At 43.6% G+C, this 27,793-nt stretch overlaps 1 protein-coding gene across 11 annotated transcripts in view; it reads right to left on the reverse strand.

Annotated features, from left to right (window-relative positions):
* Positions 1-294: 294 nt before the first annotated feature.
* ANKRD6 (ankyrin repeat domain 6) overlaps positions 295-27,793 on the reverse strand; it is a 108,515-nt gene continuing 81,016 nt past the window's right edge. For 7 of the 11 annotated variants that reach the window (XM_030029762.1, XM_030029715.1, XM_030029724.1 and 4 more), the window contains 14 exons: positions 26,700-26,798; positions 18,377-18,475; positions 17,714-17,812; positions 14,044-14,142; positions 12,886-12,984; positions 11,031-11,129; positions 10,718-10,795; positions 9,818-9,922; positions 9,431-9,571; positions 8,887-9,066; positions 6,684-6,836; positions 5,999-6,112; positions 3,885-4,227; positions 295-2,630 (listed from right to left, as the gene is read on the reverse strand). In XM_030029762.1, the coding sequence (XP_029885622.1) occupies positions 2,056-2,630; positions 3,885-4,227; positions 5,999-6,112; positions 6,684-6,836; positions 8,887-9,066; positions 9,431-9,571; positions 9,818-9,922; positions 10,718-10,795; positions 11,031-11,129; positions 12,886-12,984; positions 14,044-14,142; positions 17,714-17,812; positions 18,377-18,475; positions 26,700-26,798 (2,283 nt within the window). In that variant the 3' untranslated portion in view covers positions 295-2,055. The remainder of the gene's footprint in view (positions 2,631-3,884; positions 4,228-5,998; positions 6,113-6,683; positions 6,837-8,886; positions 9,067-9,430; positions 9,572-9,817; positions 9,923-10,717; positions 10,796-11,030; positions 11,130-12,885; positions 12,985-14,043; positions 14,143-17,713; positions 17,813-18,376; positions 18,476-26,699; positions 26,799-27,793) is intronic. The other 4 variants (XM_030029799.1, XM_030029778.1, XM_030029789.1 and 1 more) reach the window with 4 other exon arrangements.

Genomic DNA, 27,793 nt, shown 5'->3' on the forward strand with positions numbered 1-27,793 from the left:
AAGCCATAGCCTTTCCATTTCCTGTGCACTCGTGCAAGCTCAGGAGCGTGTGCGTAATCAGCTATACAACTCAGCCCTGTGCCAGTCATTTCTGAAATGGTGGGTCTGTGCACCAGCTAACAAATGGCAGTCGGTCCCTGCAGCCTCCCTTGGGACAGCCGGTAGACCCGGTTTCCATGTTTTATAGCCACAAACACAAAAGCTTAGAAGTTGAAGTCCAATTTTCTGCTCCCCCTTCTGAGTCAAGTGAGGTTGTGTCCATTTTCTCTGGCTAGAAAACATTACACCACAGACTTCTGAGCAACACTTACTTTAATTGCTTGGCAAAACAGTCACTATCAAGATGATACAAAACTTAAATAGCATGCTTCTGCATTCCTACAGTAGCTTAAACAAAACTGTAAACATATGAAAGTGTCTGTATTAGGCTACGGAAGTCAGAGCAATAAAACTAGTATTTCCATAACTGCAGATACACTTTTCTTGTCTTGATAGTGCATTAATAGGAACTTTAAAAATATTGTTATATAATACAGTGCTCTTTGCTTTATACATCTGCTAAGAAGACAAAAGCTTAATTACTAATTAGTCAATGGTGTCTTCAATACTGTAAAGTATTTTGTATTGATTTCAGGGCTCCTCAGTACAGAAAAAAAATCTCTTTCTCCTTGGCATAACAGTACTATCCTGTGTTTGAACTGGTTTTGAACAATTGTTCTCTCATGATCTGTTAAGTAAACTTACTTTTCTAACAGAATCTGATGGTGCCTTCTCAGAGGTATAGGGAGGAAACCCTAAAGGGGTGCAGACGCAACGAGTTACAGTGCTTCTGGTGTATTCAGCGTCTGTCAGCCTGGACAACATTGGTCATTGTAAGTTTTTATTTTATAACAAAACACATCCATAAAAACTTTAAAATGTTGTTGAGTTCTATTTTGTGGGACTGTTTGTGAAACCAGTCCTAAGACCTGCAGACTCACCAGGGCCCAGCCTCTCCTTTTAGAGATACAAGGGGAAAAACAGAGAGAGGAATCATTCAGAGGAACACAGGAAGACAGTCTGGACAAGGTGTCCGGGAGAAAATCCTGACTCCGCAGAAAAAGCGACATTGGAGTACAGGGAACCAAGCTTTCCCTTCTTTAGATAAAGGACTTTTTCAGGCTTCAGTAGTAGAGAATTCAGCCATTTGCTGCTTGAAGGAAAAGAGAGATAAGAATTATACCTAACAAGTAGAGCACAGTTATGGTGAAATATTTGCCATCCATGCCCTAAACAAATCTTCTCAGTCACATTACTGGAGTATGGCCCCAACAGCCGTGTAACCACAAGGAGCTTTGCAACCAGGACACCATTAAAAAAAAAAGACAAATCTAACTTAGCATTTGTTTTAATAACGGAAACCCAAAAGAAAAGCACAGTGGCAACTGAAGCCTCTGTACCTAATGGGATGACTCACCCCGGCACCTCACTCTGGGGTGGCCTGGCCTCTCCCAGCTGGAAGCCTGCATCAGTCTTCTACGTGGGCTTGTAATTTGAGTTGGTTCTGTAGCTTCTCTCCATTGATGACAGAGAGGCTGTGGGGAGTATCTAAAATAGTATCAATAGCCCTTCATCGCTAAGGAATTTCTGTCAAAAGCTCTCAAACATGCTGAATCTATTTCAGTATTGGTATCGCCATGTGTTTACATGTAGCATACAGCGGAACCCTCTAGCCACACATGACCTATTGTGAAAATAAGGAAATTCCCTTTTCAGAAAGCAGTTTTGGTTTCTAATGCAGTTTGTTTTCAAGCAGCACCTGGAAATTGAGAGTGCAATATTTAACAGACTCTTGGAAATAACGAAGAAAGGATCTAATCTGCAGCATTTCGTTGTCATCAGTACAGTCTGCATATGAACTCTCCTCAGTTCTGGAGTTTCCAAAGTTATTTCTACTCCTGAAAAAGAGCATTTTGTTTGGATGTAACAGGCACTACAAATATATATATCTCTCTCTATCAATATTCCAGATTCCCAAATGAGTCCTGTTGCTTGTCTTTACCCGCTTGGTAGATGCTAGCTCTCTTTCTGCACCTTAGTCCTTAATTTGCTGAGCTCCTCTTCTAAGCTTTTAATATGCTCCTTGAGCGCAGCTTTGTCTTGCTGCGCCTTCTGATTAGCTTGGCACCGGGCTTCTTCTATTTTCCGTTCATACCACTTTTCCATCTGGGTGGAAACGGCCTCAAAGAAGTACTGCGTTATCTCCAGGGCCTGGGAGGTGTCTCTGAGTGGAGGGGCAGGCGGCTGCCCCGCAGGCAGGGCGGAGGGCTGCTGCTCCTGGCTCTGATGTGCCCCAGCGTGGTGCAGAGCTTTGTGCCTCGACTGCCCGCTTTTGCTGGACTTCTTCGTCTGAGTTCCTTTGTCGATGAAGTAGCCGCTCTGTGGTTCAGTCTTTGCAGGTTCAGTCAAGGGCTGCAAAGCAGCTTGAACCTTAACGTGTCTCAATTTGGAGCCCAAAAGCTCGGAGGAGGGCAGCTCCTGCTGGAACCTGTGGAACGTGCTGGCGCTAACAGCTTTGTCCTTTGGCCTGACGTCTTGAGCAGGGGCAGAAGAAGAAACTGGTCCGCCAGCGATTAACTGTTGCTCTGTACCTACAGAATAAAATGTATACATATATACTTAGAAAAGCTTTGGCCATTTACTTTAGCATTCAGAAATCCTCGTTTGATGAATGATGCGGTTTCCCATGTACCATGCTGTGTGTACATCATAGAGGCTTATATTAGTTTATCGCACCTTCACAGTCAGGTGATACAATAGAGTCATTAAAAAAGAAAAGCTGGCTCAGGCAGGGAGGCACTGCATTGCGGCTGCGGGACTACAGACTGACAACAATCAAAGGACTTCATCAGAAGGATGTGTAACAAAGATCAGGCTAGATTTCCAAAGTAGTTTATGTCTGCTGATATTTATGAACCCCCTACTTCTACAAAACTTGAAGCCCTGCTAATTTTGCAAAGATAACACATTTTGATGCTTCTGAACTGTTCAATACAGTATAGCTCACACTCATGCTACCATAAGATCATCTGTGTGGTCTTCTGCCTTTCTAGTCTGACAGGGTATCCATGTCCATGTCTGTTCACTTTGCACAGTGGTTTGGGGGGCATATACAATGTATATTATATTACAGAAGCCCAGGGCTTTGACAGTGCTCTCCTTGGCTGTGGAGACCTGGCCATTCTGCCTGTCTCTTTTTTTTTCCTCAAAAGCTTCCCTGGCCAAGCACAGAAAGGTGGCTTGAACCATATCTTCAGGTGGCCTTGATCCCTGAATGGGCTTGAATGTTCTCAGCTATTTTTGTTCTTGTCAAATGAACTAATAATTAAACAGACATTGGTTCAAGAAAAGGGAAAAAGTGAGAGGTTTATTCTATATCCTTGCAGTTTGAATATTAACAAGTATTTGAGTTATTGAGAAATGAGTATTTTAGGTTCACATCCTTGTACCCTGCCATTATAGGCTCCACACATCTGAAGAGCACTAAATACAATACACTTTCTTCAGTAGACTTTGGATAATCTGCACACCTTCCTGACAGACAGCAGGGTGGGAGCAATTCTGACTGGGAAGCTGGAGGAATTTCAGAAGCCAGAGTTATTCAGAGCATCAAAGGAGTTGGCTTCAAAGACACAGTGACATGGAAACATCAGGAGGAGTCAGTGGAATTCCACCCAACCATGTATTAAAATATTCCCAGCAGCTGCCTTGAAGTGTATTCTAATGCCAAGACATTAGGCATATGGATGGGGGAAAGCGCACAGCCAGAATTAACTTTTGTGGTATTAATGCAAGTATCCCTCAGTTAATTAGCTCACCTTTGAATGAATACGACATTTAAGTACCTGACAAGGTCGTACCCGATGCACCATCTTGTTGAATGCAAAAATGTTGCCCAAAGCTCTGTTCTGGCATCTGGACTCTGCTCCTTCCCCCATCTTCCACGAGGCTATTTGGAAGCGTGATATAGGAATGCTGGTGGGAGCCCTCTGACTGCAGCACGGGCTGGTTGGCTTTACAGTCCTTGGCACTGTGGGGGTTGTTCTCAGTATCCAGGGTCTCAGTGAGAGACTCACAAGTGGACAAAGTTGATTTTGGTCTTGATGACCTGGAATCTCCAGAAAGCTTGAGCTCCAGATTCTGAATCTTCAACATGCACCAAGTCTTCAGCTCATCGACCAAGGAAACCTATGAGGAAGAGACTGTAAATCAGATGATCCTATAATTAGATCCTATGGTTCTGGGGCTGCTGAGGACACGTGGCAGGGACAAAGAGAAGCAAGGCAGGGTACCTGTGGGCTTAGACTCCCTGTACAGATGTGCATGCTGCCACTAGGAATATTTAAAGGACTGCAAATCAGAAAAGACGAGGAACTATGCATTAGCTAATGAACGGCACCCTCTTCAGTCCAAGCTACCACCTCTTAGATTTGAATGTGCTACTTCAAATGCAACCCTAAGTCCTCTGATCAGGGATGACTTGTTTAAATCATGCAGTCAACAGCACTTTCTAAGTGCAAGGAACATCACGTGGTCAAAGCTGCCGTTCATTAAGAGTGAAAATTCAAATCGGACACTTGGGACACAGCTTTATACCATTACCAACCTCTGCTCCTCTGTTCATTCGGTGATAAAGATGAGTCCCACACTAAATGATAAATTACTAACAGCTTTCAAATTACAAAGGTGCTTAATAAGTGTCAGCTGCAGAGGCATTTGCCAGTAATCATTTACAATATGAGTAGCTCTTTTATCCTCTTGTTCATATGACATCACAAATTTAGGTCAGGCCCTCCCATGCAGATGGACATTTAGTCCATGCATTTAGTAAAGCCGAACTCATTTTTTCCAGTAGTTTCAATTAGGCCCAACAGAACAGGAACAGCTGATATCACTTAATGGTAATTTCAATTCACCTGATGTATCACTCCAGTATCTCATGTCTTAAATGGAGATTACAAGGAGATGGAGCACAAGCCTAGACATTCAGGAGCCAATCTAATACTTACATCTCTTACTATGAAATAAAAACTAAAGCTGCCTTAGTTTGGTAAGTACTTTTCTTTGGAGAAAAGTGTTTTGCATATATTAGACCAAAATATCTTGATCAGTAGTTTATGCTAGGATTATCACAGCTGCCAGTCTTTTAACACAGATTTGGAACAGTCTTACAAAAAGTCAGGACATTTTACTAACACAAAGTGTATTTCTCAATTCTTAGAAGAATACCACTAAGGAGAAAATTAATTGTTTTTTAAATTTACCCGTGTGAGTGGAGAAACACAAATTTCTTAGCATTTTTTAATGGTGAATTTTTGCAGAAGCTACAAGGGCAAGAGCTGGATGTCTACAGGAACAGTTATTCTTGTAATGCTGGTTAAACAAGCTGCAGAAAGAACTTGCCTATTGGCAGTGATACACAGCTTGGAGATGGTGCACTGTTGCCAAAGTCAGAGAGAAGAACTGCAGCCTTTTAATACGTGGGGAAAAAAAAGATCAGACAGAGGAGAAGGGAGAGTTTCCCAGGGCACACAACCAAATGGATGAGAAGTAAAAGGAACAACACAGATCTTAGCCTTTGTTACTGTTTGCAGATGTTCCTGCAGACGTCCTTTAATGAAGCAAAAGCTGAAAGCACAATCGTTAAAAATATAGCGGTAGGAGTTCTTGCAAAGCACTGTGTTCAAAAAAAGATGTTTTGTTATAGATCCCACGCTTCAGACCCACCAAATTAAATTATGACATTGGGACTGGATTTCACATTCCCCATTTCTAATGCAAAAGCTTTATAAATTTGGTTTAGAGATAAAGGTGGTGGATAGGAATAATTCGGTCTTTGAAGCTCTTCTGCCTGTTTCAAGAGATGAGATAAATCTCCCAATATTCTCTCTGCCTGCTAGAACGAAACTCTTGAGCTAATCCATCTGAGCTAACAGGGAGTAGCTGTTTCAAGCCCTACCTGCCGTTTCTCCCCCTCGTTTTTTTCCAACTCCGTGTGCTGTTGCAGGCGGTGAAGGCACTCCGTTCTCTCTGCGGACAGCCGCTCAGCCATAAGCTTGTCTAAAACACGGAGCTGTGGAAAAAAAACACAATTTAGCTGAGATGATCGTGTTAAAAACTAAACAAAACCCCCATCTGTGAACCTCATAAGTCAAAGTTCAGTCTGTCTTTCAGACTTCTTTTCTAGGAATGCTGCCAGCTAGAATTAGATGTAGCTTGCAAAAAGGTTCAATCACAAAATTATCAATGAAAAACCATTACATTAAAACATAATTTAGAGGATATTGAATCTCAGTGCAAACAGAATTCAGCAAAAGGGATTTTTACAATTATGAACTGACCAGCTGTGGGACTGCCTTCTGTCTTTAAGTTTCCCTCTTAGGGCCTCAACCAGTTTAGTTTTATTGTCTAAAGAAGCACCGGAGGCCACTTAACACATTAAATGTGTTTTTCTCAAAACCCTAGTTTGCAACATTAGATCCCTATGGAATGTCACAGTTCCCTGGTCTTGAGTATTAGATTTCAGGTTCATTTTTACAACACAAGAAGCAATAAACGAATCATAACAATGAAAATATTCATTAAGTTTAGGATATGTTTCTAATTGTCATGTGGGCAAGCTGACCTCCGGGTCATATTCTTACTTGATGTTGAGTTTTGCTTTCCATCTGGCCCAGCTTAACATTCATCTTATCTTGTACTGTCCCAAACTCAGCTTTTATCTCTTCCACCGTTGCCTCCAACTGATTCTCCAGTTTATTTATCAGGGGCTCACAACGACATCCATTTATTGGTGCCTGAAAGGAGTCATACATTTATTTGCTACATCCCACTGTCCTCTTACCGCACTCGGAACATTATCACAGCCTCCTTGAGTCAGACTTGGGCTCTTCTGTACCATGTACCATATCTTGCCCTCCTGATAACATCTTACAGTAGCTCAGCAAACAGGCTATTAGTTGGAAGAACACAGACTAGAAAAGGATTGAGCTGATTTACATGCACACATCCTAACACACAGCAGTGTTGATTTCACTGGGGCTACAAGCAGCAGTGAGCTCAGATCACGTATGCTGTGGTACTGTGTGCCATGTGAGGGGATACCACATTATGGGCCTATACCCCACGTCTCGATGCTGTAATTCTGATCTGAGTTTGTGGATGTGTGTGGTTTTGTGTGCATTTGTTTTTTAACCTAATGCCAATAATGTGCTCTTTTCTTTTTTTTTTTTGTATGGTATGGCAAGGTCTCACTGCTCCTGTCTGCATTTATGCTGCTGACATTCAGCTGACCCTTTGCTGTGCGCACCGCTGCCTTCCTTCTGACTCGCACGACACCGTCCCAAGGCTCCTCTGCAAGGGGAGCTGCACTGACCACATTTAAATCTCTCAGGGAGATGGTCACAAAAGGCTCCTTTAAGCAAGGACAGCTAATCCTCATCAGCTTCCTCTGCAGTCCGCAGGCAGAAATTGGCTCCTTCAAGGGGGGTGAGTCAGGAGCCCAAAGCGGCTGCTCTGAATCTGTCTGCAGAGGAGCCTCCCTCTCTCCTTTGGCCCTGCAGTACTGTTTCAGAAACTGGGGGTTGTTGCCTTGGCAGGGGAAGGTGGGTTGTTTGCAGAGTGCTAGAGAAACCTTCAGAAATACATGTACTTAAGAAATTCTGTTTGTTATTCAGGGCCTGAGGGCATCGAAGTCAACAGACAAGCAAAAAAGAAGGGGAGAGAGAAGTGTCATGTATTTCAGGAAATACTATAAGGGAGTCTAGCTGTATTAAGCTAATCTTTGTAAATAGATTAGATTGGTATACAAATCCTATCTGCTCTCTGCACCTTTCTTCCCATTCCCCAAGTCCTTCCTACTGGCCCATCCTCCTACCATTGGATCCTAGGGGCAGGGAGATACTCCTTTTAACGTATGAAAGGTCCTTCCTGATGTCTGCCATTAGGATAATCCCATAGTGCCCCTGTCTGGAAGTTTCCCAAGTGTTACACAGTGAGATGTTTGGAAAATATGGCCAGTAAAACCTCTGAAGTCTGACTTGAGTGATCTTCAGAATCTGCTGAACTTCTTAACTACAGCAAGGGACTGAGGAGAGCTGGTTGATGGATGTGAGAAGCTAAGGAAATGAAAGGATTAACCTCCCAGAGGTACAGGAGGGCAATATTAAGAAAACAATATAGATGTTTACACTGTCTACAGGATAATTTGCTGACTGTTTCATGCTTTTTTATAAATGTGTACTGGTAAATACTTGTGTAATAAAATGAGTAAAATATCAGTCTCTAAACTGGAATAAATGCACATGGGTGGGTAACTCCAGGTTTCTTTGTGAACCAATTTTTGCACAGCTCCTGCCTTCAGTAATTCTAGAATACCCAAAGACATGTTGCATTAAACAAGAAGAACTGAAACAAAATGTACCGAGAGTACTCAAGCTCTTGGTTTAGGTAGGAAGCTTCAGTGCTCACACGCGGGTCTCATTTATTTTCCTTGGAAAAACTCTTTGCATTTCCTGTCGGAAATCTTGATATTTCAAAGTGTATCATAAAAGCTCCAGTGTCACTTCCAATCCCTGTTCACACCTCATCTCCAAAAAGGAAATACTTTGTTGGTCAAAACTAGTTAAGTATGTCTTCTTCAACATGCACAAAGCCAGCTTACTGTTTACCAGACTTCGGGCCAAAACGCAGCTGAAGCCCGAACAAGGAAAACAAACTCACAGTCACAATTTCATACCCCTGAGAGTGCAGTTAATCGAGTGCATTTTCCACCCATTAAGCTAACTGTGCCCCAACTCCAAGCGCTGCTCCCTGTGCCTCCCTCCACGAGGGCAGCGGCCGGCTCACCTGCATCACCTTCCCATCCTTTCCTCGATAGAGCGTGTAGAGCTGGTAGGCTCGGACCTCGTGGGGAGGGGGTGGAGAGGAGCAGTGGTGTTTACTTCTGCGCTTAGGCACGTTTTGCTGGGGCCGAGGGAGTGTCTGCTGATCGGCTGGGGAGATGGGGTCCGAGAGTGCTGAAACCTGCTTAAAATACACACAACGTTTTCCCTATTTATGAGCCCCATGGTGAACTATTCCTGATGGGAACGGGACAAATCCATTGTGGCAATTACAGCAAAACGCTAAATTAAAACACCAATCCAGCTGCAGTGGCTGGACACAACCTTGGTGCCTGTCAGCACAATAACCAGATTTCCACACAAATCCAGTTCACGTGACCCTCAACAGCAGAATTACCCCCCCCAGAAATCGGTTTTGTCTGAAGACTATCTTTGCCCCTGGAGCACAGCGGGGCTGCTGCCGTGACTCACCGACACACCAAAGGGACCCCTGTACTATTGCTCAACCGCTATCCCTTCTCCCTCTGCTGTTTTAAATCTACTGATACCTTTTCCTTTGGCTTTTTCTTTTTGCTCTTCTTCCCTTTGGGATCTGGTGAGGTTGACCGGGGTTCACCCTTCAGATCGCTCTTCCTCTGCGGTGGCTGGTCACTGCTCGGCGTGTCGTCAGCAGCTGAGACGCTGCCCTGCTTGAAGCAAAGACAGGGAGTTCAGCGCAGTTGCAGAGATGAGGAAAAGGTGCCTTTCCTTCAATTTCCCAGTTTTAAGCTGCTCTGCACATGTGAGTGGGCAAGTCTAGCAGCAAAGCATGACAGACTGCCTCAGACAGCTGCTGTGGTCATGCACAAGTGATGGCTCCGAACAGATTTAGTCCTGATGGGTTTTATTTACACTCCCTCCTCACAGCAGATGCAGCTGGTAATGCCGGGCTGTACCTTGCTCTGTACCACTTCATCCCGTGGTACCGACTGAGCACGCCTTTCCTCCTTCAGTCTCTCTCTCTTCTTTCTCAGGCTTCTTCCACGGTTAAAGCGTGAGACCTGAAGGCAGACCACACTGTTACTCAGTGATGTCATGCTCTTTCCTACCACAGAAGCCAAGTAACAGAGCAAACCTTTTTCACCTCTATCTAAAAGGCAATGGATAAAGGAGAGTGCGCTGCCAAATGGACGCTGATGGGCCAAGCAATGTGGGTGTTTATAGCTGTGAAAACACACCACCACTGACTGAGCTAAGTCTGTCAGGGCATTTTGCTGTCGCCTGCAGGGGTGAGCACCTCCTCCTATGTCCTCCTGTGTCCTCAGGCTGGTTGCCAAACCCAGCCCTTCTCACGCAGAGGTGACAAGGAGGAGCTGGGCAGGGATCACGCCTGGTCTCATACCAGAACACAGAGCCCTCCTACGTGCCTTCTGGCTGAAAAGCACTGTAGCATTTCACACACAGCAGCAGAGCATAAACAGGAGCAACCATCTTGGGGATGGGACATGTCCGAGGCAGGCAGCAGAGTGACACAACCCAGGAGCTTTCAGGTACGAGACAGCTTTTTAACCCCTGGGCCACCGCAGGGAACAAGTGCCTCTGGCTGCTCCATCCTCTGCCAGTCAGGACAGTGGGACCTCTGACAGTGCTTAATGCTGAGGTTTAATGTGCCCACCTTGGTGGGCTTGGGGGCTGAAAGCCTCCACATCAACAAACCTGAGGCCAGCACACAACGCCAGCAGAAACGTAGGCACCTTTCACAGCAGAAGATTAAGGACCAGGGGATGTGGCCTCTCAAGGTTAACTGGCCTCAGCTCCGTGTGTATGTGTGTTTTGGGGAGAGATTTGTAACGTACCTGTGATGCTTTAGTGAGGAGGAGTGCAACCTCAGGATTATTGTGCTGTCTGGCAACCTCTAGAGGGGTCTGACCTGCCTGAGAGGAAAAAGAAAACAGCATTTCCTTCAAAACACAAACTACTGGAAATGTGGAATTTCTCCACCCAAGGTTAGTACACACTCTGTATGCAAGAGTAAAATTACTAACTTTTTTCATTTACCCAGATTTAATTCAACTCTAACACCCAAATATTTTCTACCAGCACAATCAAGAGTGTTGAAGGGAGTCTGCATTAATACAAAATACCAAAGAAACTCTGGATCCTGCTTACATTGTTGACAACGGATGCATCAGCCCCTGCCTCCAGCAGCAGCTTAACCACCTTCCTGTGATTTAGAGCAGCAGCTACATGGAGCGCAGTATCCCCTGCCTGCAAGTTAGAAAGCAGAAAACAACCTTGTAACACAAGTCCTTGGGTCTCACCCTGCAGAAATCACACCTTCCTAAAAGATGCTCCGAGGTCAAAAGACCTACACTTACTGATGCAACAACTAAGCTTAAATAAGGCCTGGTCAATAAAAAAAAGCAGAGTTGGGAGGAAGGGGACAGGAGGGGGCAAGGACCTACTTCAGCCTGGTTTTGAGAAATGCAGCTGGGGTGCTGATGATCTGGTTTAACTAAACCAAGTGACACACGATGCAGCTTGGAGACAGCCCAGCTCTACTGCCAGCAAACTGATACGACATCTGAGGGCAGAAGCGGTTTTCCCACCACAACCTTCTCTCTTTTTTTTTTTTTTTTTTGCAGGTTTGATTATTTGGTGCGCAGGTGGTCATGTATCACATTACTCAAAAATAATCAGATAAGTACCAGCAGTGAGATGGTTGGTGTTCTCTTCATGAGATACCTCAAGAAAAACAGTTTTTGGACCAAAGCCAGGAGGGAATACAGGTCCAGCACTAACACACTGGCCTGCTCTTGTCCTGCAGCAGTGAGGTGAAGACGGCTGTGATCAGATTCGGGCACCGGTAACAGAGCCAGCAACTGTTCAAGGGAGACGGGACACGTGTATATAATGCCCTCCTGTCCCCTTTGCCTTGCATTTTACCTTCAGAAAATCAGAACTCCTCCAGACTAGTGGAAATCTATTGCTTGTTGCTAACTTGGATGAGGCATATTCATCAATAAAATCATTATACGTGCAAATATGGAACAACTTCAGGTAGTGCTGGGGAATGAAGAAAAGGGATGTCTCTCTGGGCCAGGTTCACACCAGTTAATCTTAATATTCAGTGGCTCATTTTGCAAGTTAAAAAACTCATTTCCAAATAAAATTACATAGTAAATTTAACATGCTGAAACCCATTTTGTTTGCTGTAATACCTCATATCTAAGAAACAAGATTAAATGTACAGATCAGAAAACATCTTTATGATCCTCAACTACACAGGAAAAATTTCCCAGGAACATGAGACGATGTGGTTAAGCACCACATAATCTGTTTATTTAGCAGATTTAGCACATTTTAATGTACTAAATCCATTCCCTTCTACCACCCAATTAGGCTATGGTATAGGTACAGCAATCAATTACTTCTCTATAAAACAACTACGGACAATTAATCCTAGGTTAGACTGATCATTACTTTGAATTTAAAGCATACTTCTCCTTCACTTTTATGTCCTTTTAATTCCCCCTACCGCAAAATGCAGCAAAGTATTCCAGCGGAATTCACGCTTTTGTAGCATCTGAACGTTAGTGAGTTCTGCTTCACTATGTCTCTGTAATGGCCATAGGATCATTACATCCTAGTTACAGAAGAGAAAATGGGCCCCATAAAATGACTGAGTGTCTTGCCCAGTCCCATTCTGCACAGAACTGGTAAGGACCCAGGAGTGCCAACTCCTAGCCCTATGCCCCTACCCCTGTCCCAAACCCCCTTCCTACACCAACACATAATTGCAGAACCTCATAAATAGGCAATGCTTTAAAGAAATGATGCAAATGCGATGGCAAAATAATAAACCACTGATATGCCATTACTTTAAAGCTATCCTTAAAAGCTCAGGCATTTAGTGGTACAGTGAAACACAGAGTGAAGCGGGATTACTTGGGTAGGAATCCCTCTTCCCAACAACTAGCTGTACGCAAAGGGCGCAGAGACGCAATGAGGTTCATGCACTGACCTGGTTCTTTTCATGGACAGAACAGAAAGCACTGAGCAGCACCCTAATGATGGGCAAGTGATTATAACGAGCAGCCACATGCAGACAAGTATCTCCTGCCTGCAAACAGAAACAAAGCTCTGAGCATGTAATCGCAGTAAGAAAGCTTCCACTTGTCATGTTCAGGGATGAAATAATCCTATTAAACCAAAAAGAGCAGTAAGTGCCACACACCGCCACTGAACAGCAATGCTGTCTTCTCCGTGGTACAAAATCTACTATCATGGGTGGGAAGGTTTAGCAAGAGCTGGAGTCAGGCAAGGTGGGGGTACAAATTCTTTAACCATGGATGGGAAATACTGGAGTTATAACATGCTGGCTTACTGCACTACAAAATCTGATTTACATTTTTACATTAAACCTGTTCTTCTGAACTGCAAACCAATGTGATTTGGAAACGCAACTCAGTGTCGCACATAATGAAGAAAACATGACGAGTGGGGCCAGAGCAGCGTCCGCACGAGGGGTGGCACATGTGCAGCTGGGACTGGGAGCTGGGAGCAGAGCCCCACGGGTTTCCATTTCTGTGTGCCTCTGCCCACCTGGTTGTCGAGCAGGGACAAAAACATCTGGCTTCCTTTTGTAGTTTGTTTTTTTTTTTTTCCTTTGCCATGCCAGAAATCATTATGAAATAGGAGGAAAGCTGTCTGAAATTGAAGTCACCTTGAATCTACCTCATTTGACAGACCGACACACAGTATATATTATCTGTCTCAGTAAGGGCAGGTCTGAAGACTTTCACTGCTCTGGCATAAAACCCTTTTAAGACTTCCATCTTTTTGAGAGAGGAGCCCTTTTGCAGAATTGCATGATAGTGTACGGGTCAGGCCATCAGGACCCAAAAAGCAGCAAAGGACCAGCTGCCTCGGTCTGTGCAACAGCAAAACCCCCTTTGGCTCCTTCCATCCCTGCTCAAGAGATGGGTACAATAAGTGCATCGCTCAGTCCTATCAACAGCATTCCTGTACGTGATGTATACAATGGTTTGTTAGTGTTTTTTTTCAATAGCATTTATAATAAAAATCACAGCTTAAAGCATTTATGAGTATTTCTACAAGTTAAAGCAATATAGCTAGAAAAAAGGAACACAAAAATGAACACATTCTTTTCAAAACTCACATTATTTTTGAGGTCTGCTCGAGATCCTCCAAGTAACAAAACACGAGTACTCTGGGAATGGCTATTCTGGCAAGCCAGGTGAAGAGGTGTGTTACCTGCCTTAGAGAAATAGAGGAAAATACAAAAGCCATATTTAGAAATTGGACATAAGCATTAAAAAATAAAACCTCACAGGTCTTCCCACAAGAAGATCCACCCAGGGGTCGGAAACTGTCACTGTTATTTTCCCAAAGATATGAGCTAAATGAACCTGAAGACTGAAATACCCTCTTCATCCTGGAAATGATTTATCTGGGACATAGTAAAGGCAGAAATTGGACAGTCTAACAGTATCTGCATTGGTCAAATCCGTTTGCAGGAAGCAAAGACTCTAGACACTGTCTGGTTCATTAATATCAAACGGCACTATCAGGTATTTCATTTAAAGAAACACAATTCTTGTGTTTCAGGTTGCCCCCATGCACACACACAAAGAAACACGCTGCCACAGCACAGCATCTCTGATCTCAAGCAAAGTCAGCCGCGACTGCTGCAGGGTGTTAGGCAGGTGAGGGTCACAACAATTTTTGTTTCCTCATGATCATAACACAAACCAGCTCTAAGTCTGGCTGGGTCTGTAGGTGGTCTCACAGGGCAGAATGCAGATTTTATGGTATTGGGAAGCTTCAATGTTCAGAAAGCACGCCAGTCTCCAGCCAAGATGAGAAGGGAAAAAGAAAGCTACCCAAACCCCAGAGAATCACACGCTAAGGTTCCTGAAAGGAGCAAACATGCAGTTTTTATGGATGGAAATCAAAGCAGAGTTTGCTTGTGTAATGTCTTTGTAACGCTGTGAAGGATTTTATGGGTTTGACAAGTTTTTTCTGGCAGCATTTGGCTTTTGTTGGCCTGAAAATGTTTGGGCTTTTTGGCTTCTTGGGAGCTAGAAATGAAATAAGCTCAGGTAAAAAGGTTTCCCGTGCTTACTAGGCTACCTGTTCACCTTGATTTTGTCCTTTAATTTGTCCCCGTGCTCTCAAGACACAGATCAAAGCTGCAGGGTTTGAATTACAAAAGGCCGACTCTTAGATGTGGTCTTAGGTCTTCAGTTCCATGTTACAGACTATTTCAGGCCTGAATGTAGTCTCTAAGCTGTGGCAGACGTGAATATTTTTTTTCTCAGCTAAATTGCATTTAAGTGTCATTTTCTTCCCTCCTGGGTTTATCTTTGGAAAGCCTCTGCAATGTCTTTATCATTTGCTGTTTGGAAGGTCGGCCCTGGTGGGAAGGCAGAGAGGTCCTGTGCAGCAGGCGGTGGGCGAGGACCTCAATGCCGGGAGAAGTCACGGTCCTGGTGCCTAGGGTCAGGGCTCACAAAGCACGCTCATCTGGCTCATCTCCCACAGGGTGACAAATCTCCCACCAGCTTCTGTGAGAGGGAGAGTCGGTCCGAGTTGTACCAATCTGGGGGTCTTCACTGGTCCAACGAATCTTCACCGAAATGTACGGACTGATGGAGGATCTAAAAAGAAGGCTACAACTGATCTCACGGGATGATCTATCACAGTGGAAGAGTTTTTATTAAGCCAACTTGACTGAAAATAAACTGCATCTCCAGGGTGATTGTTGCACAGGACGAATATGGCTACCCAGGTGGTTTACCCATGTGTTGTTCCATTCCTCAGATGCCTGCCTGACTTGCCTTTAAAATCCCAGGTGTCCTGTCTGGCCTCTGCATTTCACTTAATATAGAAGCTGTCTTCAATTGTGTTGCTCTTTTATATGCTGTGCTCGAGGTGCTGTGCTGCGCAAAGTGCATCTGTACAAGTGTTCTCCAAGCAGTCCCAGGAGATATTAACCAGGAGTTACAGAAAATAGAGAGTCAAATCTCTCCCGTCTTCTGCTGCTTAGCAGGGTTTGGCAAATCTAGCAGCCCGTATCTGTCCCATCCAGCCAAAATCGCACGATGCCCAGGTGTAAGTCAACAGCCCGCAGGGTGTTCCGGCACATGGCACTCAGCCTTGGCTGCCAGAAAAGCTGTCAGAAAGATTATGCCTTGTTGTCAGTAACATAAAACATTGAGAGACCAGAGAAAACATTTTGGGATTAAGTAGACTTAAGCTCTTCATTTTTCTTGAAATCAAAAGGGGTAAAAGCACGTGCCTGTGTGCAAGCATGCACAATTCGTGCATTTTTCAGCAGTTCCTGAGGAAAGATCCTGTCCATTAAAAAACATCCAAACAGTGAAACGCAAAGGGAGAGGATTGTGCAGGCAAAACATCAAAGACCAGCGCAGGAGCCGCTCACACTGTATTAAAGTCTGCCAGTCATATTTCAGACATCGACCCTGCTGAGCTATTCTGTGCACATGCTTTCCAAGAGAGGTTGTCTCCAGTTGACATATGCTGTATTGTAAGCTAAGTCTTCTAATACCCTGAGGTATCCAAGCATGCAGGATAACCAGACTTGCATCTTAAGCCCAAAGCCTTGTACAGAAGTATATGTATATACACAGACAAGGGTATCCAGGGATAGGAGTATAATGGTTCACGAGACTATAAAGTCAAGCATAGAAAGTTGTCTAAAGTACATCTGATACTAATCTAGGTGAACATTACAGCAAAAATAGTTACAGAAAATAAAAATTGGAAGTTGGAACAATATAAAAGAAGGAATACACATAAAATAATATCAAAGATGATGCAATTACAGACCACGAAGTGACCACGATTGTACAAACATATGCATATATACTGCATATATACACGTGCACATACAGAAACACTATGTCCAGGCAACATGCCTTTTTACTCAAAAACTTAGACTTTGGCCAGCTCTCTCCTTTCTTCCCTTTCTTCACTAGCCCCTTTCAGTTGTCGTTTTAGAGACACGTTTACCAAAAACTGCTCAGAGATCCCATAAAGCCATCCCAAAGCCCCCTCGGCTGTAACGAAGGACACGGTGCCAACCGTGCGATCTGACTGACCCATCGGCACAGCAGTCCAAACGCTGACTCAGCTCACATCATAGGCTGCTACCGCCATTTCCTAGACTATTCCATTAACTTTTGAATTAGTGAATTGAAGAGAAGTCTCCCACAGGTATTACAATTAGAGTGGAACTAAAACCTCTTGCTTTGTTATTCTTTCCTCTAAACTGCTCTCAAGGTATTATAAATACCAAAAGGAACATAATCCAGGTTCATTACAAGATTTTGGTAGGAGCCTACACTAATATATTAGGAAGAACTTTCTAACAAAAGATACACTATTTTTTTCCCTCTGTGGCTTACATTCCTTTGGCTGTTTAATTTCCCCCCCAAAATGGATTTTGAATGCCATTTTCTATTAGTACAATTCATTTTCATTTTAAATCACACCAATCACAATGAATCCACTTGGTATAAATTAGAGCACTGTGGAGATTTCCACAGGAATTGCAGCGTTCCTCAGCTGTAATTAATGTATCATTCAACGCACTACTGAGTTCCTCCTGCATCAGCTGTCAAAATACGAATTTCCTAATGCCTGTGGAGGAACCATCCAGGCGTAATAAATGCAGAAAAAGAAGAAAAAAATCCCACTAGGAGCTGCTCCCCCACCCACTGAGAAACACCATGGCCAGAAATCTCCAGTGCTGAGAATCAGCCACCTTACACCAGAACTGAAAGCTCCTCCTGCATGGGTCTCACCTTGTTCTTGGCAAGAACATTGGCTCCTGCTTTAACGAGCACTTTGGCAGACTGACTGAATCCATGCCAACAAGCTTCATGAAGAGCAGTGTTCCCATCCTGAAGAGCACACACACAAGAGGAGAAGGTTAGCGTGCTGTGCCCTCACGCAGAGTAACGTTACATTCAGAATGCAGCAGCTGCATGCCCTACCTCTCACTTAAAAAATGAAATATTTTCCTCTCCTACTAGCTTAGTTTCTATTTTATTTTTTAGAAGAGGGTAAAAATATTGGGTTTTTTTGTTTGTTTGGAACTTGGAATTAGTTACATTTACTCCCAAACTAAATTTACAGCCTGGGATTCTCAGTTTCTGGGATAATCAAGGGAAACTCTGCAGTGTTTTGCATAGGGCATAGTATGGTTATACATTTCTTTAATTCATCCCTTAATGAGCTGAGAACAGACTCTTAAACCAAAAACTATCAGCCTGATATAAAAAAACAACTAAATTAGTAATTTATATTAAAGAGATGGTATAGCTTTTTTTCAACGTAACTGTTCCAATTACTTCCAAAGCATCAGATACTTACTCAGGAGTATAAACCATAACTTTCTGTCTGAGACCTTAATGTTACTGACCGGCAAGGCTGCCATCCCACAGGGCTTTGCTTTTGCCTGTTACCTTGTCTTGTCTGTCCAAAGCACACCCCTCTTGAATCAGAGTTGCTATAACATCGGTGTTCCCTACAACAGCAGCCCGGTGCAATGCTGTCTGATCACCCTGCAAAAAGAAGCAAATCTGTAATCAGTACCATTCCCACCTCATTTTGACTCAAGGCAAATGCATACAACACACACAGGGGCTGCATCTTCAACACACGTACTGTTTAAAACCAAGCTGCCTTTGAAAACAGTCCCCGTAAACAACTATCATTAAAGTTTCCAAGATTAATGAAGTTATTGAAAGTATAAGAGAGCCACAAACCAACTGTTTACAGGAGTTTGCAAGTCATCACAACCCCATACACAGCGCTGAAGCGTTCTAAAAATATGGTATTATTAGAAGGCAGTGAATCTAACACATTTGGCACTACGTGTCTAATAATCAACAGTATCTTTAGGGAACTAAAGCGAATTACAGGCTGTCGTAATTCATCATAATGATCCTCCAGTACTTACACTAACTGGATGAGGCTCTCCTGTTTTGGCTCTGATTGCTCCATCAGCCCTGCTTAGGGTAAGGAGCATGAGATGAGATCAGTCTCTTCAGCACCTCTGATGAATTTACCAATTAGTGCTAAGAGTGGAGGCAATTTTATGATGAGGACCACAACTGCAAGACCATCAACTTATTTCATTCAAGCAACTGAGCGATCTTGAGGTCACTTCTCTTTGACCTGCCATGTAGCAGCAACAAACAAGTTTCTTCTATCAGTTTATTTCCTTTATGGCCAAGTTTTCAAAAGAAATGATGCTGATGCAGTCATCTTGTCTGACTGCCCATCTATCTCCCTTCTAACAAGTGTTGAATTCATTTGCTGAGCTAGAGAGCCCAAGATTAATTTTCTACAAGCCTTCCAGAAACTGAAGACTAGGGAGACGCAAACTACTGGCCCTGCCCATTGGGGTTATCTATATATTTTTATGTGCATGTTGGTGAGACCATGATAAAAAAGGGGGAATAGGAGGATTTATACAGCAGCGTCTAGGGATATAAGACACAGACTGATGGGAAAATGAGCCGCAGTGGCTCCACTGCTGCCGCAACAACCAGTCTTGGCTTTCCTTTGAAGTTGCTTTGAACCTGCAATGCAGAAGCACAGCCTGAGTCCAGGCACAAAGACTAGCTTCAAAGCTGCACACAGCCTTTTTGGGGGATGAATAAACAGAGTGGGAATCCAATCCACTTCTGCTTATCTAGATAACCATCACCAAAAACACATGCAGGGCAGAGATATGCAGCGTATTCTGAGGAAAAAAAGCTTGCAGGAAGCTAGTCCTAAATAGATACAAAATTTCTCTGCTACAAATCTTCATCAGATAACACCACATTATATTAAATACTAAAACTAGAGGAGTTTCTGTATTTTCTGTACTACAGTCTACAAGTCTTTAGATAACTGGATAATTTGAATAATTTGTTGTCAAAGATAATTAGCAGCTGATTTAAAAATTGCTCCTGGTGGGGTTCTTTTGTGCTAATGACACCAAAATAGTTATTACTCCATACGGGAAAAATGAGCACTGCCAACCACAACCTTTCAGTCACCCCTGTAATGCCAACTCCCACCACCAGTAAATCATTAAATTGGCTTATAATCATGAAGTTGATTTTAAAAAATTGTGTTGAAGGCTTTTTTTCAAATTTGTTATCTATGTTTTGTCTCTAGACAAACTCTCTTACTTTTGTTCTTGTCCCTAATTAAGACTGGAAATGTGTTTTAGGAGATTTTGAACAAAGACAGTAATGGTTCCAGGAACTGGGACTTTCAGAAAAACACGAAGTATTGGAAAACTGACAGCACTGCAAGTTCTCTGAACTTGTGTATTTGTTTCAAATTTAAGATAACCAAAATGTTATGGAAAATGTCCAAATTATACCATCCCACAAGTGCAAGAGTCAGATAGTTTCTAGTAACTATTACTACACAAATCTGCTCGCTAACAAGCCGGAGAAGAACTTAACAGCCATTTTTGACAATGCATGGTACTAACGACTGGCACAGCTACTGCTACTGCAGCAATGGGTAATGTGGACAGTGCAAAGGTCATTTTATCTGACTACCATGAAGTGGAAAGTAACCTGTCAACCTATTCCTCCCAACTGGTATTGCTGCACCAGCAAAACTACAGAAGATATTATAATAAAGACTAAAACAAGATGACGTCTGCCATTGCGATGGATGGAGCTTGAACAATGAACAGTTGGTTCCTACTTCTTTACAGTCCAGAAAATTGACCGTGGAGAAGACCAAATTGGGGACAGGAATGGATTGTATCGGATTTAGTTTGTAATTAAGGATCTTCTCGATGGGCCAGTTTAAATCAAGGCTGTTCTTGTCCTTAGCCCAACTCCATCACAGTAATTGCAGTGAGGTCAAAGGCCATTCACCTTTTTGGGGTTTGTTGACATGACAGCTACTTCTAATGGCATTAAATTAAAAACAAACACATATTAGGAAAGCGGAAAGCACACCTCATTGCTGTAGGAGCAGGTGTCCCTTGGGGACCCCAGTCCATGTGCTGGGGGGGCCATTCACTGGGGCTGCAGAGCAGCACTGGGACAGCTTCAGCCATGCCGGGGCTTTGTCCCATACTATATTCTGGTCCCCAAAATGGAAGCCCGGGTAGGTGAAGGGACACAAGTCCCACAGATGGCAGGCTCCTGCCCAAGGTGTGGGCTTTGGTGCTGACGTCTTCCCTACACAAGCATGGGGAGAGCCAAGCATCTAAGAGTAAGGTCCAGCCAGCACCCTGACCAGGTAAATAAATACCTCGTCCATGTAACAGGCAGCGTCAGAGGATATCTCAAACCCTGCCTCACCTGGACTGAGGCACCTCCCAGCGAAGAGATGGCAGGTATCAGTGGTGAATGCCACCCCCAGGCCCCTCAGCCAGCAGGGCAGGACCCGGTCAGCCATTCCCTCGGACCTCAGCACACACATTAACCTTAAACTGCTTAAGGTGCTGCGGAAGGTGAACCACCAGGCTGCAACGGCGTTTGCGTGTGAGTCACGGAGCGACCCAGCCACAGATGGCGTAGCCCACTGCTATATAACGTAACGCTGCCTGCACCGCTGCGTTTCTGACCTGTCTTGCCTCCCCATCAGCAGAGGAGCAAACCCCTAACTTGCCTCTTAGGGAGTCTGAGAAAACAGATGAGTTATATTTTTTTCACAGCGTGAATTTTCAGACAGTGTAATCACCAATTCATATGTTTTTATTAATTGCTAAAACAACTGTCTCTGAAAGCACTCATCGGAGTTCTGCCTTTAGCAAGGCATTAGGGGGCTGTTCCAGAGGCTCGGAGAGCAATTACACCGGTAAATGCGTATTAACTGCCCTGACTATTATGTTGGGCGCAATTTATGATCCTATTTGTAAGTGATCTATGCCTTCAGAACAGACCGCAGATCAGTAGCAACAAAGAGAGGTAACTCCAGTGCTGTGTCACGCAAATGTGACCTTGACAGAAACAACAGAGTCTGCCTAAAAGCAGATGTGGGCCCGAAGCCAAAAAGACACTTAGGTGCTTAAGTGGGGCTTGGTAGAAGTAAGGCACTTAAGTCTACACCGGTGCATCTTAAATCCCCTTCCTCAGCTGCCGTCTAGCCCCGAAAGCAACTCAAACTCAAGCGTTCCCACTCCAACGCCCCGGACATCTCGTCTTGCACACTGCCGCGGGGCACCGCAGCCATGGCGGCACGGAGGAGACGGTGGTCGCGTCGCACGCACCTCGCCCCGCCGCGGCCCCTGCCGCAGCCGTCTCCGCTCCCCTCTCTCACCCCGCGAGCGCTCTCCTCGCACGCTTGCTGGAAGCAGCCGCCCGCGCGAGCTGCAGGTACACCCGCCACCCTTTCAAATCAGGCCAGAGGAGGAGGTGGCCGCTGGCCCTTCTGCAGCAGCCCAGAGGTTACAGGACTCGCCCAGCTTGTCTTGCTGCGAGAGCACTGCTGCGTCGGAGGTGCTCCACTTTTAAGAAAAATCTCGGTATTCACTGGGCTAGAGAGAGGGAGACGCTGGGAGACTGGGATAGGGGTCTGCATCCCCCGGTGCAGAGGATGGAGGACGGCCCATCCTGAGAGCTTTACCCGTAACGGGGCTATTGCGCAGCAAGGCCCAGCACCAGCGGGTACGTTTCCAAAGGGTGAAACCATGCTCTTTACAAAGAGCTTAAACACCTGCTTTCAGGAGAGGGTTACAGGCTGCGAGTCCTGAAGAAAGGCAGACACCTAAATCTTGACCTTCTCCATGGATTTTGGCATTACCCTTTCCTTTAGCACTTCTGTGTTGGCTAGGCTGGTGGTACTTGCTCAGTGCCCTGGTGTTTGCAATTACCTCCTTGAGTTTCCTCATTTGCTGAATAACTTAAAGCAGTGGATGGGACCAGGCACCTAGGAACTGGGTAGGCATCTATTTTACATCTGAAGTTCACCCCAAGGGAAAGGGAACAACACAAGCAACTTACAAAAGGGTTTCAGGTAGATATTAGTACTTCTGCCAGCTCTCCTGCATTATTGGAGTCTCTATTATAGACTCTACTGCCCAAATTTAATGAGATTTGGTTTACACTAGTTTGTAATACATGTCACTTTTTCTTTCTCTGATTTAAAAAAATACTGTAACCACCATATTTTGTTCTCCTGCACACTCCTATTCTCCAGAGCGTCCATCGGCTGTACAATCTCCTTTAAAGCCCCTCTCCAGTGTCACACTTCACCTCCTCGCTGTCTTTCCGTGGTTGCAGAGATCACCAAACTGTCTCACTACAGGAGAATTGCACCAAAATAACCAGCAAAATGTGATGCCTTCAATCGCTGATACAAAGTGCTGGACGGCTCTTGCAAAGTCTTATACTGTGAAATCAAACCACTAAATTCACAGTAGAAAGTTCAAAATATTTTGAAGTTAAAATATAACCAAATGTTAAATACTCGCAGGAGCATTCAAGCATACGTGGATATCCTGAAGCAGCTGTACACAAAGGCAACTGAATGTGCCCTAGTGTTTCTCAATGTCACCGTGCTGCGCTCTTCTTCCTTTGCTAAAGAAAGGCAGTCATCATGATAGACAGTAAGAACTTCACTCTGAACAATAAATGATGATGCATGACCAGCAGAAGTGATCAAGGCGTGAAAAAATAATCATGAACGAAACAAATTACAGCTTAAATGAGACTAAAATGGGAGTACGGGGATAAGCCACTTTGCATATTTACATTCAGCTAGAAATGATTATGAACCCCGGGTTACTGTTCCATTTGAAATTAATTTTCTGCTTCTTAAACTGGAGCTTCCAGAAGGGAAGTTTCGGGGCCTCGGGCCTTTGTTTTAAATCAACTTGTTTTCCCAGTTACATTTTCAGAGAGCGCATACAGGGCACGAAACTTGATGCAGAGCACCCAGCGCAAAGCCCGCCATGCAGTCATGCACCACACAAGAGCTCGGTCACGCCAGACCGCCAGGCCAAGGTTTCGCAGCATGCAGCCGTGGGAGACGTCAAGCTCAAGGCAGGGTCAATGCACAAGATTTCTAACCTCCTTCTCTCTTTCTGATCTTCTAGGTTCCTTCCTAGCCTTTCTCTTCTGGTTTCTCTTATCTTTTTCGTCCTTGATTTCCTTCACCGGGACAACCTTCTCCTTGACTATTTCTGAGGTGTGTGCTGTATGGATACTCATTGACCACTCAGAGATGGCATTGGGATCCCAGTAAGAGTTTTCAGTATTGGCAGGGAGAAGGAAAGAGTTAGCTCCCGGGGTGGCGTACTCTACAGAGCTGGACTCCACCGGTTGAAATTCATAATAATCCCACTCCAGGCCACTGGAGGTCATTCTTCAACTAATTCTTACGGCTCTTACAGTGTTTTAAAGAATGTATCTGTAGAACATGAAGTGAGTGTTTTAATCTCTCCACAACATTCAGCAACTTTTAAGTTTCTGCTTATCATGTGGCAGATGAAAAGTTAGTCTTGCATTTGTTCATTAGCTAAAGAGAGTCAACTCCAAAATAAAATGTGTTTAGGCTTCTCTTGTTATTTAGAAAGATAAAATATAGGTCATCCTTTTAGAACCCGGAGATTTTTTTGTGTTATCACAACAATGCCACAGAAAAAAATTAACTAAGTAATTTACTTTTCAATTACATATGACACTCCCCACTCTCACGAGCAATTTAATCTCTGAACCTAAATCTGTATTCCTGAAAAACAGCAACGAAATGTACAGATGGTAACCAACACTTGAAAGTAAAATGCCTTCACTGCCAAATAAGCACACAGTAAAAGTGACTGAAAGCATTATCAATAGATTGCAACTAAAAGAGAATATGAACATATTCTGTGTGGCATAAATAAAGTGTAAAAATTAATTAAACAAGGAGAAACCATAAATAGAGAACCTTCTTTGAAGACCTATGTAAAAGGAAAGCAGAAATATTTTAGTTAATACCTTTCACAAGCAAAGATCTTCACTTGGAGTTTTAGCCTTCCTCCTCCTCTGAGACAAATCCAAACACACCCTGTGAGACTCAGCAACTCCTGAGGCTCTCATCAACCCCAGCCAAATCACTAGCACTAAATGCAGAGCTAAAATCAAAATACATTTTAAAGAAACAGTATCTCTGAATCAAGCATGCACCTATTCTGTTCAGATTAGTCACCACATTTAGAAGCGGTATCCAGTTGTCGTGAACAAAGCCCCCAAGAAGCTTGCAAGGCAGGTGAAATAGGTCTTCTACGAGCTGAACATTTCTACAGTGCAAGACTCTTCACTAAACTGAAACAATGCTAAACACTGATTTACTGTTTTTTCCATTACAGCTATCACATTTATATGTAAACAGCCTGGATTTTATTCCTAAAGGATTAAAAAAACCCAGACTTACTCAAAAAACAGTTTTCACAGAAACCCAATTTGACCAAATCAGTGAAAGCTCTTGCATTCTTAGTGCAGCAACTTGCTTTTATCAGGAAAACTGACTGTACTTGTAAAGTACCTGCAATTTTGTCTTAAAAACCTGATGAATCATTTCTGCTGGGAGAAGTCAAAAAACACACTCAGGATACATCTGAATAAACTGATACTCCCATTACACTTGCAAATCTGCTCCATTTCATGGATGGGCATAGGGAAAGAATAAAGGGCACAGGAAGCAAAGTTTCTTCCTAGAAAAACAAGTTTCCCAGTAGAAAGCTGGCTGCATCAGTAGCCCAGTCCTAAGCTTGTCAGACAGACTGCTCACATCTCACAGGGAAGCAGCTACTCACGCAGAGAAGGAAACCAGTCTTCCAATTTCTAGATATTTAAGACTCTCTAGATGCAAACAGATGCCTAAGGGGATTTTCAAAAGGCACCTAGACATTTCTAGTATCCTTTTAACAGTCATACAGGTGCCTCTACTAACCACCTTTGGACCTCTAGGTCCTTTGAAGAATCTTCACCTTATTTATTACAGGGGGAACAAAAGCAACCCTTCCTCCCAAACTTGTTCCGGCATGCTATCAGAAGTTAGCAATGAATCTGAAGAAGTCACAGTTATTCAACTGCTGTTGCAAATTTCAACCTACACTTTTGTTCATCAGAGTGAGGTAACTCAAACTATGTTACTGGTCACTCCAATGTGCCTTAAAGCCTGGTCCAAGATTAGAACTATCCTTATGGAAAACCAAGAAATTCCAATAACTTACATATTATATCGAATGAAAGCAAACTACCATTTGCTAAATCCAAAGCTGGTTTCACTGTGCTGATCGTTCACCACACGACAGCCTCACAGATGCGACCACCTCCGCACTGAGTGCGGCTGCCAGCAGGACCATTTCCCTGCGACGCTGCACAGCGCTCCGGACAGCTGCTCAATACTCTATACGCTGCAGCATGTGTCTACACAAAAAGCATCTCCCGCTTCAGGCAAACATCACAACAGACTGTGTCGCCTACCAGACGTCCTCCAGTGGGTTCCCACAGAGTACAACGAACTCTTATTTCATTTCTACACCAAGCGGCAGACAATGACTCTCACTGCTACTCACACCCGCCTGCCACAACAGAGCTCTTATAAAGCTCTGCAGCTTGAGCAAGAGGACCAAGCTATTCATTGAAAACCACCACATTTTACATTGTCTGCCATGCAGTTTTGCATCTCCTAATTAGAGGTTACAACTCCAAATTACAAAATAGAGACGGATTTTGTTTTCATTTAATCCTACTTCAAAGAAGTGAAGGTCTACTGTTACTTGCAAATTACCTTTTGCCCTCCACCCCAAGCAAGAAGGTTGTATCTACTTACATCATCCTGAATATCCAGGTCACAACCTGCCTTCAACAAAACCTGGACAACGTGGAGATGACCCTTGTGGGCAGCAAGATGCAGGGGGGTCCGGCCATGCTATGAATGAGAAGAAAATAATAATACCTTAAGATGAATTTTTATGCATGGTAGTTGACCAGAATTTTGTCTGCTTTTCCTCGCTCTTCTGTTCATACCTCACTATCTGAAACCTGCAATAGCAGCAACTGACATATATGAGTGTACCAAAGGCTTTACCTTATTTTTGTGTATGCTGAAAACTCCTCCTCCCCCTCTTGCAACATTTCAGTTTATACTGATGATACTCTACAAAAGGGACATTATATTCATATAAGGATACCTCCTTGCAAATTCAGATCGGGCTTTGTGTCCATGCCTAAAGACCTTTTTGTTTCTGTCCCTCTGGAGTGCAGAATTGTCAACTGCTTTCAACTTCACTCTGTACAACAAAGTTGCAATAGCAGGCTAATTCATGTATCATAATAGGTACCATCTTTGCCATAGAAATAAGAATTACTGGACTGTTGTGTATGATGGCCGCTCACCTTAAAAGGAATGGAAGACTTGTAGTCACTCCAAGTGACTTCACGTGTACGACAACCAACCTCATTTTGCCAAAGATCTGTCAGGTTTTTTTAGACAATACTTGTTTTTAAACATTACCAAGCTCTAACCTACATGAAAGTAAGAGTATAAAATAGTCATGAGAAATTCAATCTATAGTGTAATCAAGGACAGTTCCCTAATAAACAGAAGGACAGAAAAGCTTTAATTAGTGAGATGGATACTTGATGTATGGGTTTAGGAGGAAAAAAAAAAAAGAAGATTGAAATTTGACAGTAAAATCAATTTTAAAAAAAAAGCATCTCCCCAGCAAATGGGTTCCAAAAATCTAAGTGAAATGACAAGAGGAAAACAATAGTTACTTGTAACTGAGCCCCACTTGATCATCCTTTGACAGAATTTAAAATAAAACACTTCAGGAAAAGGGGAATAGGCTGCTCCTGCTAAAAGGGGCATAAGAATCTATGTGAAAAGAGGCTCAAAGAGGGAAGAGTTTGTAGGAGGTAGTG

The sequence above is a fragment of the Aquila chrysaetos genome, chromosome 2 (assembly GCF_900496995.4).
Source record: "Aquila chrysaetos chrysaetos chromosome 2, bAquChr1.4, whole genome shotgun sequence".
Classification (NCBI taxonomy): domain Eukaryota; kingdom Metazoa; phylum Chordata; class Aves; order Accipitriformes; family Accipitridae; genus Aquila; species Aquila chrysaetos.